The sequence below is a fragment of the Rosa chinensis genome, chromosome 1 (assembly GCF_002994745.2).
Source record: "Rosa chinensis cultivar Old Blush chromosome 1, RchiOBHm-V2, whole genome shotgun sequence".
In the NCBI taxonomy this organism is placed as follows: Eukaryota; Viridiplantae; Streptophyta; class Magnoliopsida; order Rosales; family Rosaceae; genus Rosa; species Rosa chinensis.
Window position 1 is genome coordinate 31514774 of NC_037088.1, and position 17760 is coordinate 31532533.

Below are 17760 nucleotides of genomic sequence, written 5' to 3' on the forward strand. Positions count from 1 at the left end.
TGATCTGTATACCATTACCCACTTGCCATATCGCACCTGCCAATAAAAGAGGTCTACTTTCCAGAATACTCCTCCATGAATATGAAGGTGCCGTACCCAGATCTGCTTCCCAAAAAGAACAGTTGGGAAAATAACGTGCTTTGTAGACTTGAGCAATCAAAGAAGTAGGTTTAGTAAGCAATCTCCATCCCTGTTTAGCAAGCATTGGAAGATTATAGGCATAAATATTTTGAACCCCATGCCACCTTCATGCTTAGTCAAACATAATTTTTCCCAACTTCTCCAATGTATTTTCTTTTTCTCATCTGTGGCACCCCAAAAGAAGGACGCACAAAGCTGATGAATGTCATCACACAAGCTCTTTGGAAGAAGGTAGCAGTTCATAGCATAAGTAGGCATCACTTGGGCCACGGCTTTGATAAGAATTTCTTTTCCGGCACAACTAAGGATTTTAGACTTCCAATTCACCAACTTTTTGGACACCTTGTCCTTCAAGTATTGGAATCGTTTCATTTTGGACCTCCCAACCCTCAATGGTAATCCAAGATACCGATCATGCTCCGAAACACATTTCACTCCCAAGATGGAAGCCAAAGTGGACTTCAAAGCAGGTTGAACATTATTGCTAAAAACCACACTACTTTTAGCAAAGTTTACCTTCTGACCAGAGGCACGTTCATAAATGTTGAGAATACCTTTAATAACTGTACATTCTCTTATGGTAGCTGCACCAAAAAGAAGACTGTCATCTGCAAAGAAGAGGTGATGGAGTACTGGAGCTTGAGGACTCATCTTTAAACCCTTGAAGGTGCCAAACTGAACCGCTTGAGAGATTAGAGCAGATAATCCTTCGGCACAAAGGATAAACAAATAAGGTGAGAGTGGATCCCCCTGACGGATACACTACTAGAATAATGCTAATAAACATCATGTCATAGACATCGGTTAGGATTTGAGGCGATGTAAAAAAAATTTCTAACATCGGTTCTTAAAAATTTGATTTCTATCTATACATTAACATCGTTTCTAATAGTTAACCGATGTCTACATTTTTTTTTCAAAATTTTGAAAAACGCGGAAAATGACTAAGTTACAAAATTTTCAACGCGGGGGGAGAAAATTTCAATTCCCCAACACTTAGTCATATTGACTGCCTCGACATTTTTTTCATTCTCAAACCCTACCCACCATGACACAGCACTCGACCTCCTCTTCCTCATCCTCCGCCTCCAACCAGCACCCAACTACTCTCCGCCTCGGCCTCCGTCTCCACTCTCCTCCTTCTCTGCCTCCGTCTCCGTTCTCCTCCTTCTCCTCCTCCGACACACCTCTTCTCTCATCTCTCTTCTCAAATCCACCAATGATGCAGTCCATGCCGGAGCTCCGCCTTGTTCCCTCGTCGAGCCCACCATGGAAGATAAGACCTAACATTCAAGACAAGGCTCGCTGTCGATTCAGGTATTGGATTATTGGGTCTCACTCGATTTTGCGTTAAATTGTTTTCAATTGCTTTTGGGTATCTTTTGGTTAATTTCTCGGTTAATTTTTGTCTAATCGTATGTATCAATCTATATCTATGTGTGTACCTATTTTGGGGGTTACTTCAGGTTTGTTGAGTGGATGGATTGTTGTTGTTCCGGGACTGAAATTACTCTCAAGATGTTGGATATGAAGACCATCTTCTTTTTCCTTGTAGGAATACCTTGTTACAGCATCCAAGAACCAGATCTTGTATGTCTTCTTCAGTTCCCCTAGACTCTGGGTATGTTTACTTATTTTTGTTTATCTTTGTTCTCCTCAATCCTAGTCTTTTGAGATAGTGTGGCATGTTATGCTATCAGTGTTTATCTAGACTAATGATGTATACACATGTGAATTGGATTGACAATTTAGCAATATATGTCATGGATCAATCTAGGATGGATCTTTGAAATTTGTGAGTGAGTTCTTGAATGTGGGAGTGGGTGATGAGTGATTGGGAGATTTGAATGGGTTTTGTGAGAGATTTCGAGAACGTGGATGAGGCATTTGGTAGTAGAGACATTCAATTGAGTTGGGTTGATGTGAGGTATGAATTGGAGTGTGGTGAGAATGAGGCTGGATTGAAATGTGGTTTTTTTCGAAAGGGGGATTAGCTCCTCTGATTCAATTGAGTCTTGGAATATCAGATGTTATGGGGATGCCTTTGGAGTGCAAGTTTTGTGATCTTGAGTTGGCTGAGTTGAAAAAGTTGCCTAGAAGTAGAGCTGATGATGGCTTGTTTTCTGTGGAAAGCATGAAGTCGCAAACAAGAGGTCATGAGGTGAAGAGGCTGTTCTGGGGAAGTGTTGGCAATGGAGTGTCGAAGATTCAGGTTAAGGCTTTGCACATGTCCCTTCTGTCCAAAATTCTGGTTCTGAAAGGCTTGCACATGTCCCTTCTGTGCTATCAACATTAGCAGAAAATTCATTTCTATTTGAACTTCTTTCTTCTTATTATTGTGTTTTAAATTTAACATATCACTCAAGTTAGATAAAGAAAGGAAATGGAGACTAGGTGTCTGAGTTTGCTAATTTCTAGATTCTTATGTTTTCATGTTCTTATATGTACAATTGAAAGTTTGGCAAAACTGTTTTAAGGAGTTGGTGTCTTCACCCTTTCTGTCAGTTTCAACTACAGTACTTGCAGTCCTTAGAATCGTTGGCTAGTTCTCTTGTACAATCACTACGATCTTACTACCTTTGTATTATTTTAAATATGAATAAGTGGCAATGATGTATTATTTGTATGTCATAGGACTTCTGCTACTATGCCAATACGATCTTTTTGGTTGACCTTCTTCTATATCCAAGGAATGAAAAGTTTTTCAGGGTTTGTTTCTCATTTGCTGAGGTAAGCAACAATTTCAGTTACTTTTCTTTTTGAGGGAGTAATTATTCACTTGTCAATTGCTGACTGTTTAAAATGCCTCTGCAGGGGCCATTAGCATGGGCACTGATTGTTTGGCGTTGTAGCTTGGTTTTTAGTTCACTTGACAAATTAGTCAGTGTCCTGATACATCTTTTACCTGGTGAGCTGGTCCTTTCTTTATATACCTCTGAAACAAACTTCTAGTACCTCTGAAACAAATTTCTAGTAAATTTTTTTTTCTACAAAACTTGTGTTAAGCAGTCCCACAGGTTCTGTAGCATGTGTGGTATCTCTGGACATATATGAGATCGGAGAGAGCTTCCATTATGGTGGTTAGCTAGTTATAAGGAATTTGTGATGGATATTATCGTTGGATCTTCTCATATAGAAATTCAAACTTATGATCAACTGTCTTGTTTTGATGATGATCAACCCTCATGGGTCAAGTGTATGTTAGATAAGCTGTGGTGATCTGTTATGTTCATGCCCCTGAAAATATTGTATTTTTTGTTTCAGGGTTGGTTTTCTTCATTATTCGATGGTGGGATCCAGCAACATTTGCAGCCATGCATCCTGAAGGATCTTCTGCCAGAGCTTCTTGGCCTTATGTAGAAAGCAAAACTTATCTGTGGACATGGTTGTTTGTGGTGCCCCTGGTCGCATACTCCCTCTGGCAGCTTTTGTATTTTCTCATTGTCAACGTTTTACGCCGACAAAGGCTGTTAAGGGATCCTAAAGTGATGACTTCTTACAGGTCCAATCTCTCACCGTCCTCATTCCCTGCGTTTTGGTTCATGTCCTTTCTTTCACCCTTATCTGATTATTTCATTCTTGACAGAGAACTCTTGAAGAAGGCGCAAAAAGCAAACAATTTGTGGTGGCGCTTAAGCGGTTTGCTTGGGGATCAAAATCGATTGTTTATGTACATTGTTCAAATTGTCAGATAGCACAGAACTCTTGGATGGCTGCTAATGTTGATAATCCCAATGTTAGCTCATCACAATTGATCTTGGTCTACCTGTTGATTGGATTTTCTGCAACATTTATTTTACTGTTCAGATCTCTGTTAACAGTTGGTTTGGGTCTTGAGGCATCAAGGGCTTTATTTCTCAGCTACTAAACTCTCTATTTCATGCACCCATGTCTTTCTATGACTCAACGCCTCTGGGAAGGATACTAAGTCGGGTATGCATTTTAACTAGAAACTTTAATTATAGACTGAGGACTTAAAAAGGACCTAATTGTTTTATGTACTGCATTTTGATTGTTTAGCTTTCATCTGATCCAAGTATCGTAGATCTTGATATTCCATTCAGCCTTGTCTTTGCTTGTGGAGCTACCATAAATGCTTACTCCAATCTTGGAATACTAGCTGCTGTTACATGGTAAGTCCTGTTTGTTTCCATACCAATGGTCTTTCTGGCAATTCAGCTACAGGTATGCTATTTGAGCTTCTTTTATATCTTGTTGGAATTTGAAATTGAACGAGCAAAGCATGTTCTTTTGCGTGGAAACTTCTTTATATGACACAGTATGTCTTCCTTTCAGAAATATTACTTTTCTACTGCAAAGGAGTTGATAAGGATCAATGGAACAACCAAGTCTTTTGTAGCAAATCATCTAGCAGAGTCTGTCTCAGGCGCCATTACAATAAGAGCTTTCAATGAAGAAGAGCGCTTCTTGGCAAAGAATTTTCACCTCATTGACACAAATGCTAGCCCATTTTTTCATAGTTTTGCAGCAAATGAGTGGTTGATTCAACGGTTAGAAATAATTTGCGCAGCAGTTCTCGCCTCTGCAGCACTCTGTATGGTTTTGCTTCCAACTGGAACTTTTAGCTCTGGTTAGTTTTCCTAAATTTTTCTGGAAGCCAGTGACTGGACTTATAGTTATGATTCTTATATAAATTGCTACGTAACTGCAGGGTTTATTGGAATGGCGCTTTCTTATGGTCTTTCATTAAACATTTCATTGATCTATTCAATTCAAAACCAGTGCACTATAAGGAGACTCAAAACATGGATCAATTAAAGGCAGACTCAAAACATGGATGAATATTTTCTGGGATGATGGGGTTGGATGCCAAACTGAAAATTCTTACTGCAGGTATGCTTTTAATGATCAATTTAAACCCAGTTTGTCTTTCTGCCTAAGTTTATGTAGAGTATGGTTTCCTATTTCTTTTAAGTTTTGTTTTGGATTCTGATTTTGGGTCTTTTTGATGCAGCAAATCTGATATAAAGAGCATAAAGGTGAGGCTAGGGGCGATTAAGAAGAAGAGGAACGCTGTACTGAAGTATCTGAAGAATAATGTTGCTGTTCTTCTCAAGATTGGCCTTGATATTAATGTATATGGAAGGTTAAGTTTCATGGCTCATTAGTTTTAATGTATATGATGTGTCAATTTCATCATTGTTTTGCTTGGCCTTAATAGAAATTAATACAATTCCCTAATATTTAAAGTACATTTGAATTTCATGTTATTTGTGGATCAGCTTTCTAGTACCAAATACAGCAGGAAAGGGATATGAAAAAAACATCAGTTATTGATGAAGAACTGATGTCAGAAAGCACAGATTACATCAGTTTGAAAACAAAAACTGATGTCAGAAAAGAGAAAATACATCAGTTTGGAAACCAAAACCGATGTCAAGAATGAGAAAATACATCAGTTACCAAACAAAAACCGATGTCTAGCATTACTATGAACATCGATATATAAACAAAAATGATGTCTACTATAAATATAGACATCAAGATATAAACAAAAACCGATGTCTAGCATTACTATGGACATCGATATATAAACAAAACCGATGTCTGGTATAACTATGGACATCGATATATAAACAAAAACCGATGTCTGGTATAACTATGGACATCGATATATAAACAAAACCGATGTGTAGAATAAGTATGGACATCGATATATAAAGAAAAACCGATGTCTAGAATAACTATGGACATCGATATATAAACAAAACCGATGTCTAGCATAAATATGGACATCAGTTCAAACTATACTACAGAATGTAGATTGAATGTCTAGTGAAATATTATGTACCAAACACACGAAAAGCTTATGAACCACAAGCAAAAATTTATGAGAACCGATGTGTAAAATATTATTAGACATCGTTTCTAAATCAGAAACGATGTTAAAATGGATAATTGTGTTGTTAGACCTATATTTCATTAAGCATCTAATGCCAAAATATGAAGGTTTGACAATAGCTAAACACACCAAAATGGTGATCACATTAATGTTTTTACATCGGTTCTGGACCTTAAACTGATGTCTCGTTGTAAAATAGACATCAGTTTTGAACCGGTGTCTTAGTTTTGGCGATCTTTAACATCGCCCACTACGACATCAGATTTTTTTTTTTAACATCAGTTGTGAACTGATGTCTATGAACTTCATCCTAGTAGTGATACCTCTGGTAGGACGTACAGTAGGAGAGGTTTCACCGTTTACCAAAATAGCGTAGCTTACAGAAGTCACACATGACATCACCATGGAAACCCACCGCAGAGCAAATCCTAACTTGGTGAGAATGGCTTGCAAATATGTCCACTCAAGGTGATCATATGCTATACTAATATCAAGTTTGAGTGAAAAGAAACCCTCCTCCTGGGACCGAAGTTTATACATAAAGTGTGCTACCTCTGTGGCAACCAGGGTGTTGTCCGAGATTAATCGACCAGGAACATAAGCACTCTGCAGTGGTGAGACAATATTGGGCAACCATTTTTTGAGTCTGTTAGCCAGAACTTTGGAACAAATTCTATAAATAACATTGCATAAAGCAATAGGATGAAAATGAGCTACCTCAGTAGGGTTCTGAATCTTCGGAATTAAGCAGATGTGAGTGAAATTGGATTCCTGCCAAGCTTCACCTTTCTCCAAAAAGTTTCTGATAGCTAAACAAACCTCATATCCAACTATATGCCAATATTTCTGATAAAAGAAAGGGGACATACCATCCGGTCCAGGACTTTTCGAGGGGTGCATTTGGAAGAGAGCAGCTTTGATTTCATCATCAGAATAAGGCAAGGCAAGGTCATCATTCATGGCAGTTGTAACTTTCAATGGTGTAGCCCTAAACACCTCAGAGATAGCCTCATCATCAATTGTATCCGAGCAAAAAACTTGATTGTAATAATCTGCAAGCAGCTGTCGCAGAGCTATAGGATTAGTCTCTATTTTCAGCTAGTTATTATTCGATGACTATTGTAAAGACCAAAATCAAAAAGTTTATGAGATATTTTTTTTTCCCTAGTGATCAAAACTTTAGCGGCCTACAGATTGGTCACTAATATAAGCATGTTACTCGGGTTTTAGTGACCAACTCATGTGGTTTAGTGACCGAATCTGTTAATTTCAGTGAGGAACTTTGTGGTCGCTAATTTTTTCATGATGAGTGACCAAATAATCATGGTCACTAAATCTTTACAATTAGTGACCAACAACCATATTTTGGTCACTAAATAAAATTAGTGACGAGTCTATAGTGACCACTCAGTGACCAACAATATTTGGTCACTAATCATATTTAGTGACCAAAATGGCTATTTTTAGTGACCAATACGGTGGTCATTAAAGCCAGTTTTTGTTGTAGTGGACCAAGGAAACGAACGATATCAAAATATACTTATCTGTAGGGAACTGATGAGGAAAGCAATGTTGGATAAACAATAAATTGTTAACATTCTTATCAAAAAGAAAAAATAAACTACTATTTTATATGGATTACTACAACGTACCATGAAGATGAAGTTTGATGTTGACCAAGCTAATGGTTGAAGAGCTGAACAAACAACGATGCACATTATTTTTATCATCATTGCTAAAAATCAAGGTCATGATGATGAAAGCTTGAAGGTAAACCAACAATGGCGAAAATTGAAAACCTAACTAAAGGTTGAAGAAGAAGAAACAGAGAGAAAAGTAAGAGGCAGCCGGTATTGAAATGCTTTGGTAATTGTACAATGGTTGCAACTGATTATACTAAAAGTGATTATCCCTATTTATACTACTTGGCAGATGTATGCACCATTGACCTTGACTTTCTTGACTTTGACTCTTCTATACTCTTAACAATCATCACTCACGACTATTAATTAAGGGCACGATATAATTTAATTAAAGAATTAATCAGCAAATCATTCTTACTCTATATCAAGTACTTTAAGGTTTTTGTTAACTGAGAGTTGAGACTGTCGATCTGAAAATGAGACTAAGGATGGGGCAATGTCCATGGCAGGCCTGGTTATTGTAAAATCATCGGTGATTTTCACTCCATTTCCCGCGGGTCTCCCCTAATATTCTCCATCTCCATTGGGAATGTATTAGGTTCTGAAACTCATCCTAATCCAATAAGAAGACTTCAATGAATGAAAGGATATTCATATTATCTCTTTTCCGCAACATGTTGGTTAGCAAGTGTCAAAACGAAATAATAGGGTGTGAAACCTGGTTTTTTTTTTTAATCGAGTGAAACATAAGTTACTAATAGCTGTAGCAGAAGAAAAAAAACAAAAAAAATAGCAACAGCAACTATATATTACCATAAATCAAATTTAAGACGAGTGATTAGAATATGCTAGCTGCTGTCACCAATTCCAGATACAAATAGGAGATTTTTGTCTATATTTCTCAAGTTGTTGCCAAGTTTATTCTTATTGATGATCCATCCGGACTAATCCCAATGAGCCTCATTATTGTCATTCTTATCTAGAGCGAGTCGTTTTGAAAGTAAACAATAATTTCTCCAAAAAAAAAAAATTGAATTTAGGTTGTTTTAAGGACTGCTCTTTGTTGCCTTTATTTTTTCTTCTCCGAGGAAAGTTACCACCACCAATCCACCATCTACATGCACCTTATCAATATCCAGAGTTGTGTAAGAAGATCTAAATAAATCAAATGACAAGATTCTCAAAGATGTATTCTTATAGACTTGATGAAGACATTAGACATGCATGTACCAACCTAGAATAGGAATTTATAATACAGTAATATTAATGATATGAAAATATGTTTAAACCAAGTCGGTGCAAAAATATTCTATTGAATAAACCATGTTTTATTATTTCATTTATTTAACTCTAAATGCATGGTTCAACAAATCTACCTAGTATGTCTGAACACTTTCTACACCCCACATATGAACATGAATTTTAAATCTGATCAATAAAATGTCCCAAAGGAGAGTATGATCTTCCTCTGATGCTGGAAGAGTCCCTATCAAGTACATTTCAGAAAGATTGCAAGCACCCTTCTGTGTATGAAATTGGGATGTTAGGCTTCAAAGTTCTGTTGGTTAGACTCCTGAAGATGAGATGACCCTCATGTACTCTTCATGTTGTGTGGAAAGTTCCAGAATAATTCAAAAGAAATCTTTAGGTAGCAGAACAAAACTTTATGTTACGTAGAATCATCATTTTCTTTTGATTCAAGATATAGTCAATTGTAACTAATGTATGTATTGCAGGAGAAAATCGCACCAAAATACATGTACAGCTCACATTGAGGCTTCATTTAGAATGGCCTTGGAGTTGCAAAGTTGATGGGATGCTAATATGATAAGCTCTCTATGTCATTACCTGGAGTTCTCAGTTCATGTGTGTTTGTGGCACATATATGGCTCTATAAGATTGTGACTGTGAGACTGAGTTAAGGATCACAGATTGCTTTAATTTTTTGGTTATTTGGGTGTACCTAGGTTGACTGTTGGAGCAATGCATTTGAGACACCAATCAGACCTACATTTGACAAGCTGTGGGGTGGCTATGATAGATATAAGAAGGGTAATTTACTTGTAGACACAAAGCCTGCTTCATGTACTTTTGTTTCCCCTAGTCACTAGGAGATTAATTCCTTTTTGCAGAGGATTGGGCAAGTATTCCTGCATCCAATATTTGATTGGGAGCCCAGCCTAGGTCTCAGTTCCCTATTCCTTTTTGCTGATACGAATTTTCCTGTATGCTGATCTCTACTTGTGCAGAGAGGATAATCAAGGTATGAGTAATAGATTTTTTTAACTATTTTCATGTATGCTGATCTCACATTTTACTATGCCAACTCTTCAATCTGTTTCTTTGCAGTACTTTCCTGTTAGGCAAGGCTAGTTCCAAAGATGTGAAAGACATCACTAATTGGCTATGCTTTAAAGGGAATCAGATGTTTATGGCTTACTGGGGTGTGGCCTGTGAGGTAATTCTGACTTAATTTGAGGTAATTGTATACAGGTAAAGAGTACTACCTCTGTGACATAAATTACGTTTCCCTCTCACAGTGATAAATTACGTTTTGAATTTAAATTTCTTTTTTTGGTCCAATTTTTGAATTGAATGTCTGCTTAAAAGTTATTGAACAATATCCCAAATGCATCATTAATCTCAGCATTCATCGCCCAAGTATCAGACCTTGTCAATTAAGTTGCAACGACTTTCATCTGTATGCCTATATTTGTCGCAAGTTACCAGCAACTATGCATCAGACCCTAAACATTTTTTTATATGTTGGCATCATTTTCATGATTAGGTTAGTGGATTCAAGAGATATTTTGGAGCTGCAAATGAAGCAGCCAGATCTAGAGCTGGTAATAAGAAAGAAGTAAAGCCTTGGAGAAGCCAGCACCACAAGTTGCTGTTGCTTCGGCACTGCCACCGCCACTAGCCCCAGCTTTAACATTTGGTATCTTGTCCTTCTCTTTTGTTTTGATAAGTGTTTGAACATGATATGGCTAATGGCTGCAATGTTGGGTGACTCTGGAACAATTGGAAATTAATTGATTTTTTTTAAAAAAATTTTGCAAAACAAATTTACGGCTTGCAAAGTGCGTCGTGAATGAAAATTTTACAGCGTGTAAAAGAATACATTTAAGGCTTGCAAAATGTACGCCGTAAAATTAAAAAATTGAATTTAGTTTTATGACGCGGTCTATAAGAGCATATTTTTGTACGTCAAAATTTACGGCGTGCTTTTCACGTCGTAAATGATCTTTTTTCCTGTAGTGATGATTTGACTTATCTTTGTTGAAGATATGTTTATTTCAGCAAATAAAAAGTTTCATTCATTGTTATATCACGGCTAGTTTTGATTAGTCTCCTCGTATTTTTACGTCAATATTGATAAAAATGTCCAAGTATATTGATAAATACCTCTACGGCTATATTGGTATGTAAGAGAACAAAAGCTAAACCTGGTCCTGGCATCAATATAAATCTAATTATTTTGGTTTTGTGAGATGCGTCTAAAAATGAAATCCTATTCATTTCAGTTTCTAGCTAGACACATCCACTTGACAAAAATAAAGGCTAAATAATCAATAAAGTGCAAGACAATTTCTCCATGCCAAAAGGAAAAGAACTAGCTACAGCATCTCACTTGATAAAAATAAACTCAATAATCAAAAACAGTACAACATGCACTTTCTACAAACGGAAGAGAACTATATAGTCATTTCACCATGCTCCTATATAAGGAAATAACATAAGAATGAAACACTCTCAAAGTCATGCATAAAGGTCATATGATATGACACACTAAATGGAGTTTATCATCATAGACAATATCAAAGCTTTTCCCCAAATGTGGTCACAAACTTTAAATTTGATCAATGAAGTGTCCCAACGCAGCATATGAGGACCCCCCATCCATTAAAGCTTTCTTGCTATTATCTCTCATCTGTTTCACCCTCTTCCTTACATCACTATCAAGCTCCATTAGCTCCTTTATTCCACTCTGAATCTTCTCTGCAGTCACAACAACTGGACCATCCTTCCTATAACTCATATCAATTTCCACGGCTATCCCTAGTTCCGTAACTAGCTGAAATGCATTTAGTTGCTGCTCGGAATGCAAGGGCCACGTGGCAACCGGCACTCCAAACCACAAGCTCTCCAGAGTGGAATTCCACCCACAGTGAGAGACGAAACCTCCGACTGCCGGGTGGGCTAAGATGGCAACTTGTGGCGCCCACCCTATAACTTTTCCGACCCCAGCCGTTCGATCAAGAAACCCTTCAGGTAACACCCCTGTGTGATCGGCATAGTCGCTGGGCATTCCAATCTCTCCCTTTGGTGGAGGCTGACGTAGGGACCACAAGAACCGAAACCCTGCATGCTCCAATCCGCGGGCAATCTCTTTCACCTGGTCTTCACTGAAGCTTCCCATACTCCCGAAGCACAGAAACACTACAGACGACGGAGGCTGATCATCGAGCCATTTCAAGATATCAGACTTTTGCTTCGACTGCTTCGAATCCACTTGGTCATTGTTGTCATCGCTCTTCACGTTTAGTATGGGTCCCGCCGGATACACCGGAGGGAGCTTACCATCAGAACTGAGAGAAAGAAGTGCGTGCGACTCCAGCTCTGTGAATGTATTTATCAAAATACCCTTGACATCTCTAAACCTTTTGGCCAAGTTGAGGGACCTGTTGCCGGTCTCCTTTTCGAGAAGGAAACTAGGTAAGATTCTTGCTGGCAAGGGGTTGGAGTAACTCGGGACTACCAAATCAGCAGTTGTGTCCTTGAACTCAATGCAGTCCTTGTTGTGATCATCACGAAGTGCTTGAAGGTGGAACATGAGCCCGAGCATGGAGGCGGGGGATGTGAAAAACATGTAGGTAGGAACCCCTAATTCGTTGGCTACGTCGATCATAGAGGTACAAAACATGTCGATGACAAACCCGGCGAGTCGATTCTTGGTCTCGGACTCGATGAGTTTGGCGACAACATCTTTAACGTTGGTTTGCTGATTGTCAATGAAGTTCAAGAAGTTGATGGTGCTATTACCTTGTGTCTCAATATTCTGCTGTGGGAGGTTGATGAACTTGATCCGATGTGATATGGAAGAGTCCGCGAAGGACTCAACGTAGGCATCGGTGCCGTCTAAGCTGAAAGGGAACTTAATGATGAGGACGGTGATGAAGAGTTGATCATCTCGAGACAGGAGGAGCTTTGCGACCTCCACCGTAGCCACGAGGTGGCCAATGCCTGGGGATGGGATGAACACTAGCTCTGCCGATTGCTTCATTTAGGAGATTGAGATGCAAATAGTTCTCAGAAGAAGGTATAAATTGTGTGGAAGGTATTGCAATGAAAAGCTCAGTTAACAGACATGTCTATTTATATGCACGTGCATGCATGTAGTTGGGTTGTGCTTTAGATACAACCCAGTCAAACTTCTTTATTTGTCTTCCAAGATTTAGGTGATGTCATGCCTTTGCTGTCATTGGCCAAATGCTGTTTCTCAGTGTCTGAACCTTTGAATTTGATACAAAATTGAATTGAAAAATCTTGTACGGGGACCATAAAGACTTGGAAACCAAGGCAAAATAAAACACAAGCATAGAACCTTGCAGTTTATGCGAAACTTCATGAAAGACACATAGCTTGTTACATGAAAATAAACCAATCCCGAGCTTTAGTTGGTAGAGAGGAAATGACATCCTACTTCATTGGGATATCAAATATCTAGTGTTTTTTTTTTATCAAAAAACAATTCTTCAAATCTCGGTCAGATTTAAGGAAAAAAAATTACCGTATTACAAATTTGAGATCTTGTAAATGTGTTTATATATAAAGGTTTTAGTCTCTGTAATTAAAATAATTATTCTATAGTTCCGGATTACCACGTGACATTGCCATGTAATTGTCCGAGCCATATGGGTCAAATACATCAATTAGGACCACCACATGACCATGGTCTAGGGCGATAATTTTTCTTGTAATTAATCCTTATCAATAATTAATTTTTATTATGATCCACACATTACTTTATCATAATGTAAAAGTAGGTTTATCACGCTTAAACACCTCTCAGTCACACATCATTCACATTATCTAAAATAAACAATTCACGTGTATAATTTGAAAATTGCCACATATGCAGGTACCGATGAGAATGATTAGTGTTTAATCGTACATTGGAAATATTTGTTTATAAGAGTTTGAAACTCTACGATCATTACTAATTAGTTTTAGTAGTAACTACAATTTATTAATTAGGTGGGAGATATTTAGGTTGTTTTTCCACTTACGAAAGAGGGATGGAAGCTAAGCACTTAAAGCACCATATTTAAGGTTTATTTTGGTCTCCCATCAAAGTACGTTGATGAATTGAATATGACCTATGATGCAGATGATTAGTCTGTCTCATACACATTTAATAAAATTATCAGCAAATTAAGTCATTCTCATTCACTGAATTTTAGGTCTACACTTCTACATTCAAAGTAGGCAACAAAATTTGTCAAAAATAATTTGCAACAAAGAAAGAGTTGTTTGTTTATTTTCAAAAAAAAAAAAAAGGCTTTTTTTGTAGCCCTAGTTAAAATTCAATGGTGTACGTGAGTTGAGAAGTTAATGAAGGGTTTGTTAAAAAGTGAATGGATATTGTTTCGAAAGAAAAGGAAGGAAATAAATGAAAAGCACAATGGTAGCTAAAATTCAATGGTGTGAGAGAAGTTAATAAGGGTACATCAAGGAATGAATGGATATTGTTTCGAAAGAAAATGAAGGAAATAAACAGTACAATGGTAGCTAAATATTCTAAAGTCGTTGAAGAGCAACATGAGCTGAATGTACTAAAATAGTGCTAGCTCTCAATGTACGGAATACAATATAGATATGATCATGTAAATCGTAAATTATAAACTGTATAAGAATCAATTAAATACAAAGAAGACCATATATTAAGGAAATGAATTTGTTTACACCCATCTTAGACTAGGTTCACGAGCTTTGAATTTGATCAATAAAACGCCCTAGTGATGAGAATGAGGACCCATCATCCGCCAAAGCTTTCTGGCTCATTTGACTCATTTCTTTCACCCTCGTCCTTATTTCACTATCTTGCTCCATTACCTGCTTTATCCCTTTCTCTATGTCTTGCCTACTCACAATCACCCCACTGTCCTTCCTATAACCTATGTCGATCTCAACAGCCAATTTCAATTCCTTCACCAGCTCAAAGGCATTCACTTGTTGCTCGGCATAAAACGGCCACGTGGCAATCGGCACACCATACCAGATACTTTCCAGCGTAGAGTTCCACCCGCAATGAGACACAAATCCTCCGACCGCCGGATGAGCCAAGATAGCCACCTGTGGGGCCCACCCTATGACTTTCCCAATCTCAGCCGTCCGATCGAGAAACCCTTCTGGCAAGATGGTACTGTAATCCGCGTAATCACTTGGAAAACCAATCTTGCTCGTCGGGCCGGTCGGGGGCTGGCGTAGAGACCACAAGAACCGAAACCCAGCTTTCTCGAGTCCGTGTGCGATCTCTTTTACTTGGTCCTCGCCAAAGCAACCCATGCTCCCGAAGCACAAGAACACTACAGACAACGGAGGCTGGTCATCAAGCCACTTCAAGATATCCGACTTCTGCTTCGACTTCTCCGAACTCACTTGGTTATCATTGCTCTTGACGTTCAATATGGGTCCCACCGGGTACACCGGAGGGATCTTACCGTCCGAACTGAGAGACTGAAGAGCGTGAGATTCCAGCTCCAGGAACGTGTTAACCAAAAGACCCTTGGTCTCTCTATACCTTTTGGCAAAGTTGAGGAAGAAGTTGCACGCCTCCTTGTCGAAAACCACACCAGGCAAGACTCTAGCAGCCGGCAAGGGGTTTACAAAACTCGGGACGACCAACTCGGCATCCGAGTTCTTGAACTCGGTGCAGTCCTTGTTCTCTTCATCACGTATGGCTTGGAGGTGGAACATGAGCCCGAGATCCGCCGCTCCAGAGGTGTAGAAAACGTAGCTAGGAAGCCCAAATTCGTTGGCCACGTCAATCATTCCCGTGCAGAACATGTCGATGACAAACCCGGCAATTCGAGTCTCGGATCCGGAGTCGGTGAGTTTAGTGACGGCATCTTTGACGTGGGACTTGTGGCTGTCGATGAAAGTGAAGAAGCCGGTGGCCCCGGTTCCTTGGAATTGTTCTTGTGGGAGGTTGGCGAAACTGATGCGCTGCGTCTTCGACGACGGGTCTGCCAAGGACTTGATGTAGGCGTCGCTGCCGTCTGCGGTGAAGGGGAACTTCATGATGAGGATTGTAATGAAGAGGTTGTCATCTCGAGAGAGGAGGAGCTTTGCAATCTCAACTGTTGAGACGATGTGGCCAATCCCTGGGATTGGGATGAAGATCAGCTCTGAAGCTTTCTTCATTTGAAAGTAGCCTGAGGTAGAAGAGAGGTGTTTTGCTCAAGCGTAGTTTGTGAGGACAGAATCAAGTATAGAAGATATCGTGATGGGATATATATGACAAGCTCATATTATATATATGGTAAATATGCACCTATATATATAACTTGTGCATGAATGACAATTGTATCTATCGAATAATAATGGTTGTTTGTATACGAGTTAATGTTTCTTGGCATTTTCCTAGCAATTGACGTCATGTCTTTGCTGGCATTGGCTTTGAAGAAACTCGTCTTGATGTTCCGATTCAACTATCTGGTCACAATATTCAATCACCTAATATCACTCTTTTAATCAATCTATCATCAAATGTTGATTTCAAGTTGAGATTATAACACTCAAATTATTTTCATTAATTTAATGTAAGAGTAGTTACGAATCCCGCGCGATACTGTGGGTTTGTTTTCCACCTCAATTTTTTGCATAATAGAGTAGCAATTGTAATTCAAGAAACGTTGGTTTACTTTCTTGCCGAATATGTATTATAATTGAAGCTGTTACTTATTTACAAACTACAAAAGCTGGTATTCTAACTAGAGTATTTGTGGATTTACATATTTCAAAATATGAAAAATATTACGAATTTGGTACTAAACTTGGCTAGCTAAATGTGAATCTCGAGCACAATAATTTAGAACAACATAGAGATTGAATAGGTAGCTCGATGTCCATAGCTCATGTGGAAGTAGGTCAACAACATCGAAGGTATAGACTTTCTTGCAAAATGCAAATCATGATCATTGGATGGGTGTGATTTTGAAGGTAAAGTATGGTTGTTCAGAGTGGCATCAAAATAAAAACAAAGACAGTAAGAGACTAAATTACAGCTGGGTAATGTGGCAAGTGACATTATCATAATAGTCACATTTGATGAAGGGGTTGTAATCGCCATTGTTCTACAAAAGAGAAAAAACTGAGACTTCACTGCCAACTGATAGAAAGAAAGCAATGGAAAGATCATAACCAGAGTGCTTTGGACAACTAAAAATCTAATTAGCCTGAAGTTAAAGAGTATTACAGGTGCTCTATGCTTTGTTCATTTCCAAATATGTATTGAAATGTGCATATCATCTAAAGATCACTAATAAAAGGAGAAAAGTGACAAAAAATGGTGTGGATTCCTAATGCAGGCTTGGGGTTTCATTATAGAATTAAGAAGGGTGTACAACGAAACCAATAATAAGAAAACAAATGCGCGGCTGATAGACAAACCATATCATCTATTACAAATCCAAATCAGTACAGACCAAGTTGCTTGGTGAGAGCTAGATCTTGCCTTAGTTCACCCAAAAAAAGAACATAAAAGAGAGTATGAACAGGGCAGTACTAAGATTAAGTAGGAATATAGAGAGCTTGCATTGTTGAACTTGAGCTAGGGAATAAAACACACAAACCCAACAAAAGCATTATTTAGTTTCACTGAACTTTACCTCATTGCAAATCAACAGATATCCACATATCAGTTGACTGGAATCCAGAAAAACAGAAATGAGAGACAAAATTGTCTACAAAGATGTGTCCTTTTGCATCCACTCATTCATAGAGTACAGTTTTGTATGAATTTAATATTTAACTGGTTTGAACTATCAAATAATTAGTAAATAGACAAATAAACTCAAAGAACAGGGCAATTCTAAGATTAAGTAG

At 38.2% G+C, this 17760-nt stretch overlaps 3 protein-coding genes and 2 long non-coding RNA genes across 5 annotated transcripts; 2 read left to right on the forward strand and 3 right to left on the reverse strand.

Moving 5' to 3' along the window:
- Positions 1 to 156: 156 nt before the first annotated feature.
- On the reverse strand, positions 157 to 792 carry LOC112165078. Its single transcript, XM_024301493.2, has one exon. It carries the CDS (start codon positions 790 to 792, stop codon positions 157 to 159), a length of 636 nt encoding a protein of 211 aa, XP_024157261.2.
- Positions 793 to 1197: 405 nt separating this feature from the next.
- On the forward strand, positions 1198 to 2796 carry LOC121051032. The gene is made up of 3 exons (XR_005804872.1): positions 1198 to 1458; positions 1697 to 1762; positions 2776 to 2796. It is a non-coding gene; the product is annotated as an uncharacterized LOC121051032 (long non-coding RNA).
- Positions 2797 to 4505: 1709 nt separating this feature from the next.
- LOC112181856 lies at positions 4506 to 5354 on the forward strand. Its single transcript, XR_002929164.2, has 3 exons — positions 4506 to 4732; positions 4814 to 4995; positions 5117 to 5354. It is a non-coding gene; the product is annotated as an uncharacterized LOC112181856 (long non-coding RNA).
- A 5927-nt stretch (positions 5355 to 11281) lies between these two features.
- On the reverse strand, positions 11282 to 13010 carry LOC112196660 (putative UDP-glucose flavonoid 3-O-glucosyltransferase 3). The gene has a single exon (XM_024337072.2). It carries the CDS (start codon positions 12932 to 12934, stop codon positions 11501 to 11503), a length of 1434 nt encoding a protein of 477 aa, XP_024192840.1. The 5' UTR covers positions 12935 to 13010; the 3' UTR covers positions 11282 to 11500.
- A 1561-nt stretch (positions 13011 to 14571) lies between these two features.
- LOC112174609 (UDP-glucose flavonoid 3-O-glucosyltransferase 6) lies at positions 14572 to 16191 on the reverse strand. Its single transcript, XM_024312417.2, has one exon. The coding sequence runs from the start codon at positions 16075 to 16077 to the stop codon at positions 14635 to 14637; it is 1443 nt and encodes a 480-aa protein (XP_024168185.1). The 5' UTR covers positions 16078 to 16191; the 3' UTR covers positions 14572 to 14634.
- Between the last annotated feature and the right edge of the window lie 1569 nt (positions 16192 to 17760).

Excerpts from the sequence above, each read along its gene's own strand:
- LOC112165078 (XM_024301493.2), bottom strand. The coding sequence starts at position 792 with ATGAGTCCTCAAGCTCCAGTACTCCATCACCTCTTCTTTGCAGATGAC.
- LOC112196660 (XM_024337072.2), bottom strand. The coding sequence starts at position 12,934 with ATGAAGCAATCGGCAGAGCTAGTGTTCATCCCATCCCCAGGCATTGGC.
- LOC112174609 (XM_024312417.2), bottom strand. The coding sequence starts at position 16,077 with ATGAAGAAAGCTTCAGAGCTGATCTTCATCCCAATCCCAGGGATTGGC.